This window comes from Ischnura elegans, chromosome 11 (genome assembly GCF_921293095.1).
Source record: "Ischnura elegans chromosome 11, ioIscEleg1.1, whole genome shotgun sequence".
NCBI classification, from domain to species: Eukaryota; Metazoa; Arthropoda; class Insecta; order Odonata; family Coenagrionidae; genus Ischnura; species Ischnura elegans.
The window spans coordinates 51520269-51535223 of NC_060256.1; the positions used below are offsets into that span (position 1 = coordinate 51520269).

Below are 14955 nucleotides of genomic sequence, written 5' to 3' on the forward strand. Positions count from 1 at the left end.
AACTATAGTACCAGTGAATAGAAAATGCTATTTCAGCATCCGTATAAAGAAACATGCTGAACATTTTTCCACGCAATAATTGCCAAATGTGTTCAAAATCATTCAAATCAAAGAAGAACATCGCAAAATGACACCATGTCTACAGGTGAAAATCATATGGGCGCATAAGAAATTCGTATTATGGCCATACATTTTCGGTTATAGCAGAGTATTATAATTTCACCCGTTTTTGTCCAATGGTCGCTGAAGTATGGTAGAAAACCTATTTTCCATTATAAACAATGCTATCAATGGATGCAAGCGCAGGGATTACTGTTAAAATCTGACAACTGTGGCATTTATTTTGTTTTGTATTCGAATCCGCCATCGACAAGGCGAAATGTCAAAAAATATACACATTAAATATGAACGGGATATTTAGTGACATGACTCGGAGAAAAGGAGAGAATAATGTTCTTTTTTTGCCCCTGCTCGTCTTAAAACCTAACCCACTCCAGTATTATCCAATCCTATGGCACGTAATGGAAACCGAAGCAAACGAAAGTACCAATCAAAAATAAAAGCAAGTAACGTATTAATTACATTAAATTGTCGTCAAAGCACTAACGTCGCCTTCTAATATTGTTTATAATGTAATATTTATATTATTGTTATATAATTAATAATAAGTCCTGAATTTGGTGACTATCAAAAAATACTAGCGAAATTATATTACCCTATATAAAACCCATTGAAGTTCAAAAACTAACTCACGACGACGCAATACCAAAATTTAGATCCAAAGATCTCCTTCAATGTATTATTTTTCTTTTCTTCTGATGCATTCAGGTCTAGAAATCCTGTTGTTTTCCCTCAACCGCCTCGGAAATGGAGGGAATTCTTTGGCGGGGTTTGCGAAGGTTTCACGGAGGGTTTGGACGTCTGACTCTTCCGCAAGGGGACTGTCGAAAGCACGTTAAAATTAAATTGACTCTGAGTTAATTTCATGATTTTTGAGAACGATGTCCCATGAAAATTTATGAACCTACCTACCTCCAGCGCTAGAGACATCCAGTGGTCATCCAGCGTTAATGGCTTCATGATGTTGGAGAACGATGTCCTATGACACTTTATGAACTTCCTCCAGCGCAAGAGACATCCAGCGTCCATCCAGTGTTAATGACTTCAATATCATTGGTACTATAAGGAAATTTGATGATCATTTTTATAAACTAGGCCATGACCGCTAGTTGTCTCCTCCGCTTGAGATATTTCGCATATCATCATAGGAGATCGTTGTATTTGGTCAACAACTGAACTTGATTATTGGCTATTCCGAACAGACTACTAGTAACCTATTGCTCAACATACTAATCCACGCTTTTTAGATATTAAAAGTGAGAAAAATTAGGAATACGATAATGCGAAAAAAAATTTAAGGAAACCAGAAAAAAAAACAGAAAAAGGACGGGCCAAACATTTTGAATGCTGGAATTTCCAAAACGTAAAGAAAAAGTTCAAAGAAAAACCTCTGCAGGAGAAACTTACCCTTGAGGATGAAGCGTGGATGTTTTAAGGCATTTTCAAAACACACCCTCATCCCAGAGGTGAATTAATGTTGACACAAGGGATTCTGAATAAATATACGTATATGAATGCTTAAGTAATCCCACCTGTAGCAGAACAACAGGTTGTCAAATGCAGCAAACTGTGAACTGGAAGGTGAATCCTATTTGCATACGCCTTCATTACAATTAATTTAGCATTTATAGCGAGAAAACCAAGTAAAGAGCAAGTACATTGAAATTAGGCGAAGCGATGTATGGTAAACAAATAAAAATGAGCCTACTAAGGAAGGGATTAAGACCTTAATTGTATACCTTACGTTCATGCTTTAATTGACGAACGGACATTAAATGCAAATACACAAGACTCTTCTGTAACATAATTTTAGAAAAAAGAGTTCCAATAATAATAATTACCATGGTGATTGACATTTCTCATGAGAAAAATCAGTATCATTTTTAATTCCTGACGGAAGGAGCACGTTTAACCCTCAAGATATACGGCCGTCAAATTTGACCCCTGTTTTCATCTAATATTATTGATTATAATATTTTTAGCAGTGCGTGTTAGATACTGACAAGAACAGTTTACAGGAAAATAGATCCGAAGAAAGGGAAGTTTATTGATGGAGACCAATTAGGATACAGATTCCTCTAAGCAAGAGCACAGCAGAATTAATATTAGCACAAGGGCTGCTGATAGAGAAAAGAAAACGAAAAAAAAAAGATCCGACGCGACGTTCATAGAATTTTTGGCCTAGGAGAAGGCATATCACAGCGTGGATTGGAATTCAATGATAATCTGAATGTATTAAGTTAATATCGTGATAGCCTGTCTACAACCTGCGCGGTGAATCTTAAGGGTGTTTCACAGCTGTAATCTAAGTATCTGAGTCGTAATCTACATACCTAAACTCTAAGGATATAATTCGCCGTGACAAAATCATTTGGCTTAGCCGCGATTCGAACCTGAATCTCCCGATTCCCGGTCAGGTATGCTATCAGTTCGCCTTAGAAAAATATGGCTTCGTGTTGTAACTGATAACATACGTAACTGGCAATCGGGAGTTCCGCGTTCGAATCTCAGCAAGCCAAATGATTTTTCATAACGAATTCCATCCTTGGAGTTTATATCTTTGCATCTATGCTCGTAACTTCGTACAAAGTCACTTCTTCTTTGCAGTATTTTCGATTATAAAACGCCCAAATAAGAAACAAAGATCAAGCTAGAGGAAATTTTCTAGGGGTTTGGCGCCGGGTAAGGCTGTTTAAGACCAAAGTTTCGGTGGTAAGCTCCCTCATCGTCATCAGGGCTAAGACAGAATTACAATTTGCCCTGACTCGGTCATTATCCACCGATTTGATCGATGAATTTTTCTTCCTCATAGGAAAATGCACTAAAATCGCTGGCACATTAATTGCTTATGCTTGGTTTCGCTAATAATAGGACCCGCCCGCCTTTGTGACGGTGCGGGATTCCTCGTCCCTTCCCTTCCTTCCCTATCCCCTCCCAGGAGGCGTCGTCGGGCTCCTATCGCGGCGGCGCCTCCTTCCTTGTTCCTTCCCGTCCTTCCCCTTCTGGGTGCAGAGGAGAAAAGCTCGCGCTTACAGTCCCTGCCCCAGGAGTGTATCCTTGCGAGCCCGCCCTGGAGTCTCGTTTCCACTGACTCGGTCATTCTTAGCCCTGAAGATGATGATGAGGGAGTTTCTCATCGAAATGTTGGCCATAAAAAACCTTACCCGGTGCCAAAGCCGAGAAGATTTCATATATATAATACTCTCCGGAAAAGCCTACGATCTTTAAAATATGAAGCTATTAATGGACATATTGGAGTCTCCTCTGCGTAGTTTCCTTTCAGACCAACCTAAGCAATCGCCGATGAGGTAACTCCCTCCATGTCCAATACCACAGTTCAAAAGTGCATTGTGGGAGCAATTCTGGCTCACTCACACGAGAATGTGCGCTTAGGAAGGCATCTTCCGTTTCCCTGGTCACATAGAGTGCGAGGATTAACGACAGGGGTCCTTTCCGCCGCACTGGGTGCCATGATTGGGCGGCTTACCTACCCCTTCTATCGGCATACTCCGCAGAGCTAGCAATCGACAATTTCGAGTGAAATGGAGATTAATGGTATCGCCAGACGATTTGGAAGACGACAAGAGCAATACTACAAAAGGGAGAGAGATGAGCGGGCAATTGACTCTTTTGAGCAACTGAACCTGAACCACAATCAGGAAACGGAAAAGCAATGATATCCGATACATCTATCCTCAATTATTCCAGCGTCGTCGATGCATAGATGATGGATCTAAATTACGTATTTTGGGTCTGGAAATAGTTAACCCTGAATCGCACGATCATTTACGTAGCTAAAGTGAATCTCATGGCAGGCTTTCCTCATGGCACGTGAACCTCATAGCCAGCTGGCTGATTTCTTGGGGCCTCTAGAGGCTAAAGAAAATATTATATCGCGAACCAAATTCCGTCACACTCGACAAAAATAAAAAATGTCAAAAATAGCATTGACTGATTGAACTTTTTAACCAATAAAGATTACTGAACTTAGAAACTATATGGTTTTTTATAGTTTATTGATGTGATAGTAATGCGTAGAGCCTTTTGGACGATCTGAAATCGATTTTTGACAATTTCAATAAAAAAGATGATCCATATCTTACGGGGATGCTGTCCAAATTTGCACGATAAGGGTGGCGTAAGACAAGGATAGGGGAAACGTGTGGGAAAAGTATGAGGGAACAAATAGAGGGACGGAGAGAGAACATAGCATGAAATACAACAATTGGGGGTTATTCTGTATTCCTGACTTGTCGCTCAAATCCGGATGACGTCACAGAATTATCCAAATACGGCCATTGTCCCGAAGTTCATTAAGAGACCACCTACGAAGCGCGAATAACGGCTCACTAAAAGAGCTCAATTCCAGGGGAATAGTTTATTTTCATGATGTTATCGCTACTTCATCCAGGAAACGATGACTCGTTGAACGGTTCATTCAGGGATGCAACAATTCTCCGAATGTCTTAATTTCCATTCGGAAACCCAGAATTATCCCCTCGCACAGAGGCTAAGTGAAGCAGTGGAATTCTGAAAAGCATTGAATAATTAAGTTCACTGAGTGGATCATGTAGCTGGCACTTCCCCAGCAGCTAGCATCGTCAAGGAAGGGACAACTTCCCCTGGAAACATGGCAGCGAATTGCTGGAATCGCTCAAATATAGAGAGCGAAGAGCATACTTCGAAATTGGCTATTTGACTCAAGCAGAGGAGCAATGAAGCATGTAAGCCGACACTTTCCTGCCGTCCTAAAACATCCGTTTACACGAACCATCTAACGCTGGAAGCACGCGGCAGGACAAATTCCTGGATGGCTGCAGGATTCTGGGACGGGCTATTTCCTGTGGATGCATTCGTGCAATATTGGTTGTCTTTACGATGCAATTTTGATGGTGAATGTGTATTGGAAATAGTTCTTCCTCTTTTGCTCCATAAATAACTATTAGACACAGTATTTATGTAAATAATGATCTTGTTAATCTCAAATTATACACGTCGTTGTTGTCTCTTTGACTGATTCATCTTATCCAGTAACTAATCAACAACTTTTACCCTTGACAACCCTTTTCCTTATTTCTTTCAATTTAATTTAGCAATTGATTAATTTATTACCATTAACAATGCGTTTACGAATCAATCCGCACAAGCACCGTTTAAGTACACCAAGAAGGCATCACCACCAGCCGCATTTTGTATGCTTTGTTGACGAGCTACTCTTCAAAAACTTACGCTAAAACGTTGATGGTTTCTGGCGACACTTTATGTAATTTAATCATTTTGAATGAAGAGTTAAACTTTGTTTTTCCACAGAATATTTTTACTAGCACCCTTCCATGGTTTTGATGCTACCATTTGATAAAACCAGCGATACTAAATAAAACGCTATATATTGGCTTTCTGTAACGCATGCCTAGAAAAATATACAGAGCAACGGGTTACGGAGCAGTATAAGAAACGTAGAGCCTTAATTAAATAAGAACTCACTCTAAAAACTTTACCCTGAATGATAGCACACAAATATAAATCGTTTTTCATTGAATACATTCCAAAGGATTCGAGCACCATGAAAAAGAAACACTGACTAAATAATAATTACACTAATGACGAAAAATATATTCACTAAACGTCGGCGTTGCTCTGAAGTTAATAATTATCATTTTAGCTGACCAACACTCCAGATAGAACATAACTGAGTCAAAAAAGTGGTTGTTAATACAAATTACAAACGGTATAGAATAAAAATTGAATGCTGAATGCGAAGTGCTACATGAATGCTACAATCGTGGATCTACCAAAGTCAAAATTGATATTTCGTGACCTTTTTATGAAAAAAGCAACAATCGAACTCAAATAACTGGAATATCTGTATTGAATATTTTTTGTATTTTGTAAGCCCAGGTCAATGACTGAAACTAGTGACTAAGAGCTAAAGCAATGTTGATGATCTGGCGCACAAAGAAATGGAAATGAAAATTAATCTGCCCGAGATGATCAAACGCAATAAGCCAGGAAAGAAAGGTAGGTAGGCATCCTTGAATGCAAGCAGTCAGTGGGTGAGGTAAAAAGCTATTCAGCAAGGCAATTGAAAATTTAGACGGTCGCCATCAAAGAATATACTTTTTATCAGAAACGTTACGCCGCTTTCCAGTCGAAAACCAGCCTAAATTAGGTTCTCATTTCAGCCGGGTTTTTTTTTGACAACCCATTGAGCATCCACATAGTAAGTCGTTCACTTTGTACTCCTTTGACACTGGCATTTTGAAGAAATAATTGATGGAATACCGTAAATTTACATGACATCGTTGCGAAGGGGAATTTCAATTAAGGATATGAATTTCAAAGTGAAATCCTACGTATCAATGAAAATTGCACTTAGCGAATCGAATGTGTATCAAACGAAAGATCAAAACTTCAAAAAAGCATTCTCTGCTTAGTTTAAAAAGTTCAATCAGAAAATCAAAAATTCAAATTACTAACAATAATTTCTTTGGCATGATATACAAAATAAATTTCTCTAGATGATAAGTATATAGATGCACTTTTATAACTTTAAAATACGGGAAATTAATGTTGCATTGACACAATTACTATATAAAAGAACGGTCTTTCGCAAGCAGAAAAGAGCAAAATATGATTTATTACGGAGTACGAGGTGTATTCAGGAAACGAAGAGAATTTTAATTTTTTATTTATTAATTTTTATTCGTCTTAATTAATGTTGTTGCCTTTGAAAAAGTCCCGTTAGATGTTTAGAAAGTTTTTTTTTCATTTTTTCTACGATTTCATTAGCTGTTGATGTGCTGGGTCGTTTATCATCTTCAATTACTTCCCGACCAACTTGGCAACGCTTATCCCATTCGTAAATTCTTGTTTTACTCATTGCAGATTAAGCATAGGCCTTTGTTAACATATTAGTGTGATATTTCATGTTATATTGGATTTCTTTCCTGTTTTTCCTTCAGCGGAGGACTTGATCACAGCTAACAGGATGACCTTATGGTTTTAGAACTTTTATCTTCAGGAACATGGCCTTGGAATAACATACAAAAATGGAGGAAATCATAATCATTTCACATATGGCTTTGTTGCACTTCAATTTTTTGGGAAACCTATATCAACAATAGCGAAGTTACTAAAAAAATCATAAATCCACTTATTGTTGTAGGAGTGTACTCCTTTGGAACATGTGTATATGCCAGTGCTTTTTCTATTTCTCAAACTCGATCTTGGGGATTTTTTGAGAGCCTATAGCCAGTGGCGGCTGGTGGTAATTTATCTAGGGTGTGCATTAGAGCATATATATAGGATGATTTAATTATATTATGTTAATCCTAATCCATGAGCATCATATTTCGTCGTAATAGAATACATAGCAAGCAAAACATATCACTGGTACATTCTACCCTTAAAATTGCATGAACAGAAATAATATTAGCATGCATGAAAATAATTATTCTCAACACACCTTTACAAGTGGCGGTAGTTGAAATTCATTCTCTTTTCCTTACACCCTATAAGGAAGTAGTGTAGAAAACGGCCATACATATGGCTCTGTAGACGGACTAGGATCCTGGGCGCAGGTAGTGTAGGTGGCGGCTACACCACTACACTACCTGCTAGTCAGTCACCAAAAATATGCGCGTGCGCACTCGCATCGTTTTGAGTCTGCTCCCATCACCCATTTGAACAGCACATAACCCCCCCCCCCCCCCGCTTACCTCGTCCCGCCAGAGCACCCTCAAGCGATCGCACATACCGAAAATGCGCCCGGCATGATGCCACGGGATCGCACACTTGTAGAGCGGTGAATTCGAAAAGGAGATAGCTGTAGCGTTCGGAGGCTCATGTTTCTTGCATATGCAGACAGTACTTTTATCCTTCTCGTTGCAAAGGAATGGTTTCCTTCTATAATTTATTCATCTTTGGGTGTGCACTTGCTAACATGCGTATACGCACGCGCCGCCACTGCCTATAGCTCTGTCTGCGATTTATTTTCAATTCATCTACGCTTATAAAATGATGATACATTGAGGTTTTCCTTATTTTTGAAAACAGAAAACAGTTACACGGAGCCATGTCTGGACAATATGTAGCCTGGGGCATCGTTAGCTCGGGGCTCAGTTTTTTTTTTGGCCAAATATTCACGAACAAGCAATGAAGCGTAAGCCGAAAATCACCTAGCCCATTAAAACAAGTCTAACCTTTTCGGTAGCCACAGAAAAAGTAAACACTGAATCCAGCTGATAATTTCATCAGGTGCCAACATAATGAAAAAAATTGAATTCAATCGAATTCTCCAAACAACAGCTCATATTAGTTGACCCGGTGAAGCTCTTCTTTGACCACTTCTAGCCAGATACTTGAATAACGAACCAAACTCAGTTCATAATTAATTATTTCAAAATAAACCTTGCTACCGCTTCCTACCGAAAATCTTCTTCATTACCAGCTTTCGATTTTAACTCCCGATGTTCAATCAATATGTGCAGCGGTCTGCAGAACGCAGTAGGAGAGAAACTCATTGATCCATTAACTTAGGTTTAATACTTTTTGCTAATGAACTATCAGCAGTGCAGCTATGGAAACTCTCAAACCTGCGAGTAACCAACAATGGAAAAGCCAGAAAAAGGGTACTGGTCTTTACCAATCTTAAAACCCTTAATTCATCGACGCAAAAGTATGACTTTTCTTTCGCACTATCGTACGGTTTTTGAATTGACTAGTGAAATTCTTCATTTACGGTTACTACCATGTCGATTTCCATGGCAAAGGCAACAGTTTCCCTGGCACTACTGTAAAGATCGACGTTTCGAAGACTAAGTCATCTTTGACCAGAAGATGTAGTGTCATCGTCTTCAAGTCGAAGCGGTAGCAGCCTAAAATGAAGATTTTCATCTTACACCGCGGATATCACTGTACCAAAATGATGAGTGTGTACATTTACCCCGCATGTAAACATGACACGGTCTCTCCTACATACACATCCACAGAAGTTAAATTCTTAATGAAATTCCGATAGATTCCAAAAGCATGAAATTCTTTGAAAATAATTATGTTGGATTTAATTACAATTTCGCAACGACTACAATGTTATCCTACTATATCTGACTATAAGGTATGATGTATTCATTTCATTTATTATACAACTGGCGTTAATAATTAAAGAAACGCTCTATTTTGGCGTCCAACAAGGCATGCCTAAAAAAATATAGAGCAATGGGTGAAAGAGCAGTATGTGAAACGCATGGCCTTAGTTAAAAAACAACAGGCCCTGAAAATTTTATCCTAAATGATAGCACACAACTATAAATCGTTTTTCATTGAATACATTCCAACGGATTGCACCATGGATTCGAACACCATGGATTATAAAATATAATTTTTTTGTTGGAAATAAAATTTATAGTAGAATTCCAGAGTTAAATCTACGGCAGTCTAATCCATTTTGCAAGAGCACCAATATCAGCACGAAATTCTAAGCCCCAGAAACTGCAGTCTCGCCCAGTGATTTATTGCACCTACGTGCTCTATAGGTCGAAGTGCATGAGACGCAGTGGGATATCTACCAACACAGGGTCCTGAATTCAATTTACTCGAATAATATGTTTTTGCTGTTCCCCATCATCTCAGACCCTAATTCAAAATATATGGTGACGTTAAAGCGGCCCCTATTTCGAAATTAAACAATGGCATGGCCCTAATCAAGAGGGATTGGGCACGAATTTCGTTTACGCGGAGATATAGATTGTTTCTCGTTAGTCTATTTTCACCATTTCGCTGAATTTACGACGCACTACTTCGAAGCGGTACGAAGTCGCCTCTCCCATAAAAATTCGCCCATAATTTAGCTAGTGGAGAAAAAGGAAAAAAATAGCGCATATCATACGGCCTTAATAGGCAGACAGAAAAGTATGCCGATGAGCAGATTCGAAAATGATTGAGTCAATAAATATGAGAGTCGAATAATTAAAGACGCATGACAGCCCTCTTGAAGCAAAATCAAGCAGAACATGTTAGGTGGTTTAAGACTTGGTTACGTGCTTAATAATACAACACCTAACATAAACGTTTGCTGAAATACCCACCAAACAAAGGAATTTAGGAAATGTCTATTTTTCCGTTGAATCAAATATTATTTACTTAAATTAGTAATAATATCGCATACGCGCATTGATCTTATTATTTTTTTCATAATATTGTCTTCTATGCATCCCACAGGTCAGTTAATAGAAAAAGTAGATATCTATTGTCTATTTAAAGCACTTAGCGTGGCATACCAGTTAATAAGACACTTAATTATCTAATTAATTATAGAAAGAATTAGCATGGGGTTTATTCGATTCTGACTTGACGGGAAGCTTAGCGTGAAACCTTGGAATGCGCATTGACGAAGTCATTTTTTCCATGCCCCTTTCATCCGTTTTTGCTAATTCAAAACCGGAATCATACAAGAAGACATCTCGGTAAGAAAAATAGCATATGACAGGTAACAAATATAACACTGGAATATTACGGAATTGAGAAGCAAACTTCGAAAATAAAACTTCGGGAAAAGACATCGATGCGGCTAAATACAGCTCAACTTCAATACCGTGTTGGCGGTAGATTTTAGATGTGCAGAAAAATTGTAGATGGCGTTCATAACTCATTTATTATCTTTTTATAATGGCCCCAAAGCTGCGAAGAAAATGTTTTAAGGGCTTAATTTTAATTTAATATACACCAAGGATGAAAGTCGCCATGAAAAAAATCACTTGCCTTAGCAGGGATTCGAACCCGGATCTCCCGATTCCCCGGATGTGTTATACCTGACCTGCGTTCGAATCTAAGCTAAGCCAAATGATTTTTTCATGGCGAATGATATATTTTATGCATGTTAAATTTAAAATTAGCTGCTAAAAATGATACTAATTTAGAGTTACACCACCACGCCATCTTCTTCCAAGGCGAATCTCATACTGGGTTAACAGAACATTCTATGCTACGCTTAGATCGACCTTGAGTCCGCGCCAATGATGCTCTTAGTATTTTTGCGAGGACAGTGACGCGTTTGCATACATCGCCTCGACCGGCCATCCCTTTGGGTTATCCGTAAGGCCCACTCCGAAGCTAGCGTTGGAATTGACAGGACGCGGGAACATCGTTTGGGAGGTTTCAATCCATATTCCCCCAACGCCAACGGTGGTCATACCCTTGACACGTAGCCGAGGAATATTCCATCACTCGCCCACTCAGATATTCCTTCCTGGCGTATGCTTTGTCTTCCACGCACGACAAGACCACCTCGCATGCGGGCTGAGAACTAGCCTCACGGCGCTAATGGACATCGCCTGCACCCCAAAAAAGTGATATGGTCAAGGTTTTAGTCATAGTTTATGAAAAGTTTTTCTTCTTTAGCTCGAAAAATTTTTTTCTTGCATTTCATGTATTTGTTTCTTGTTGCATATTATATACTTGCTTGTATTTGGGCCACTGTAAATTAAGTCAAAAAAAATGAAAGCTTTTATTTCTACCACTTCCACCTTAATTGTTGACTAGTTTCAATACAAAGTATCGTTTTCAAGACTAGTCTCTTTTAATACGCTGTATAATTTGAAGAGGGGCCTTGAAAAATATAGTCAAACGTAGACAAAACTAGTCGATGATTGAAGTTTTAGCTGTAGAAAGAAAAGTTGTTATTTACCTAACTTTAAGTGGAATTCTACAAGGTTAAGGCCTCAATAATTCATTGCACCGCTGAAAATTGGCAATATTACTGTATTTGGGCATTTTCAATAAATTAAAAAAAAACAAATTCATAATATAAAACATTAAATATTGTTCACGACTTCCCACCCAAAATCGGATTATTAATGGAAAACAAATAAATATAAACCATCTTAGTGCCTCGGGCCGATACATTCTGATACAAATTGGCTAATTTTTATATGATTCTCATCAAAATGATAAGATTTATATAAACAAGGATGGTATATTCTTTGAACCAAATCATGATGAATCAAAATTTAAAATAATTTATGGTCACTAAAATGGTTATAACACCGCAGATACCGAATTTCAAACGCTATTTCAGTCATAAGTTCATAAACTACGCCTTTGATCATAACGTTTACCAACATACATGCACATTTTTCACAGGTCATAAGAAAAATAAATAAAACTACACACGAGAAAGGGAATAATAAACCTAATTACGACGGATATTTTTAATATATTTAATTAGTTAAATCCATGCGGTGGTGAACTTTTTTTTGGATCATTTGCGCTAGGTAACATTATAAACTTTATTACCAGCAATTCGCCGGAGCCAGATTGGTAAAATTACCTAAATCGCAAATTCCCACATGAGTGAATGTCAATATAAAAGTGATAAAGGTTACACGCTATTTTTTCGGGTATTGCATAGTATAGAGAACTACACGAAAAACTAAGTTAAGGGAGTGGTAAAGGATTTACTAATAGACAATGAAAATAGCTCTGCCATTCGTTTACTCGTAATTTCCGGCAAGTTAGTGGAAAACGTAATACTAATACAGGTAATAATAAAATGATGTTTCAACGTGACATGGGCAAAAGTTGGTTTAACCTGTGCCCGTAAAAACTATCCAAATCCATTCGTGGTTGTTTTTATCGGCTCTCTCGGAATAAAACGTAATTTCAACGAGGCACTAAAACTGTAAAAAAAAATGCTCTACAGAAGAGTTCTCCAGGTGTAAAAACTCAAGAGCCCCATCACTCCCAGTCTAACTTCAAGAACCTCAGTGCACAGATGCAACCTATCCCTCATCCTTCGTCAGAGACGAGAATTCAGGAAGACGTATTCCCATTTTGTCTAGCACCTCTTTCTCTCACGAACATTTTTTCTGAATAACTAGCGCTGTGGAAAAGTATGGAGAAAGGTAAGTGGACGGGAAGGAAGACAAAAGAGTCCTACTTACATACACATAATGTAGACTTAGTGGGTGCTGGACATGGTGGGTGAGGAGAGACCACTTCTAGATGATATACGGAGGAGACAAGGTATGGACGGAGCGAGTACTTAGCGGGGAAGGGATGTTAAAAACAGTTTTAGAGGGTAGAATATTGAGTAAGAGAGGGAGAGGAAGGAAGAGAATAGGATTTTTAGATAGAATCAAAGGGAGTAGACTTTACTATGAATTGAAGAGGGAAGTGTATAAAGGGAGGGGAGACTACCAGGATGGTACTTGAATACTCCATGCAAACCTACCTTAAACGGTAGAATAGTTGAATATTATAAGAGTCTCTACAATAAACTAGGAACTTAACGAAAAGGAAATGTATTATCACTACAGTTCTTGTAATTAAAATATAATTTAAGCGTAGCACTTATTATGAATTGAGGAAGGAAGTCCATGAAGGATGAAGGAAGGGGAAGGTGCCGATTCTTCTTAAGTACTCCATTGAAACCAACCTTATTCCGCAGAATACTTTGATAATAATTGGCAAACGAATTTCTGTGGGATCGACCGATGCTTTTCCTATGCAGTCCTCTTGAAACTTCAATCTTCAAACTCATAATGAATTGAAAAGGGATGTCCATGAAGGAAGAGTAGGCTACCGATTATTACTTTAACACTCCATGCAAACCTACTTTCATTAGTGTAATGGTGTAATGCAGTCAAACTCCCTTATAACGATCATGCATGTAACGAGGTAATTTACTGGTCCCTAGGACTTTCCTATGATCGCCAATGTTAGTTCCCCGCATCCAACGAGTAAGGTGTCGCCGCTATTACGAACTATTCGTTGGTCCCTTGTGGAATTATTTCCTCCTTTATGAAGAAATTACGCCCATCTTGGTTACTTCACCTTTCCTTATGTAATCATCAGTTATTCTCAAGTGTGGTCGTCACCACATAGTTCTACTGTTGATCTTAAAGTCCCTCTCGTTATAGCCATTTAATGGAAAAGGTTGGACGATGTTTAACTGTAACGGATCTGTTGCTTAAATTAAGGCGACATACGAAATATTAGCCGGGAATCCTTAAAAAGAATCCAAATTCTTTATCCTGTAAGGCAAAATCTCTAATCATGGACATAATAACGAAATCTCGTTTACAACAAAATAGAACGATGGTTCCCTGAAATTCGTTGGAAGAGTTTTACTGTATCCGAACAGCAGTCTCCTGCATCTATTGTTGCGGCGAATCTCTCATTTGGAGGTCAATTATCTACATCTACAAAATACCCAGTGAGCCACCTCAAGGGTGTTTGGCAGGGGGTGATACACAACCTGCATGCATCATTCTAGAGGGTTCCTACATGCACACATGCTTAAAAAAAAAGAGGATTTGCGAAATATTATCCAGCAATTATGTAATGTATAGGGAAAAATTCTTTTATTAGACATTACGAAACACCCTTTTATAACAAAATAAAACGATGGTTCCCCTGAATTTCAATATAAGCGAGTTTTACTGTAAATAAAACGGAAGCCAGGAAAGATAAGGGGGGGAGATTAAAAATATTTCACTCGATATACTCACGAGAAGTCGCTCTTGGCGTAGCAATGTCCGGCGACGGAACATTCCAGCAAACTGCACTTGCTCTCCCTGACTGGGTCACTCTTGGGAATGATCTCGTAAGTCACGTTCAAGCCGTGCACGGAGAGCAGTGGCCCCAAGTCACGGATGTGGCTTCCTGTGGAGACAGAGAAAGAGAGAATATACATGAGAGCGAATATAATGCCGTCTCCCAAGGAATATATGAATATACGGCACACGTGAGCATGACACGGATGGTTAAGTGGGAAATTGAACTCGCCGCGCCCCCGTTACGACGAGGGCGGACGGACACAAGGCTTCGTCCGGTAAA

General features: G+C 38.6%; 1 protein-coding gene across 1 annotated transcript in view; it reads right to left on the reverse strand.

Moving 5' to 3' along the window:
* LOC124167632 overlaps window positions 1-14955 on the reverse strand; it is a 481758-nt gene that overhangs the window by 466161 nt on the left and 642 nt on the right. The window contains exon 2 of the mRNA XM_046545612.1: window positions 14628-14781. Coding sequence (XP_046401568.1) covers window positions 14628-14781 — 154 coding nt within the window. The remainder of the gene's footprint in view (window positions 1-14627; window positions 14782-14955) is intronic.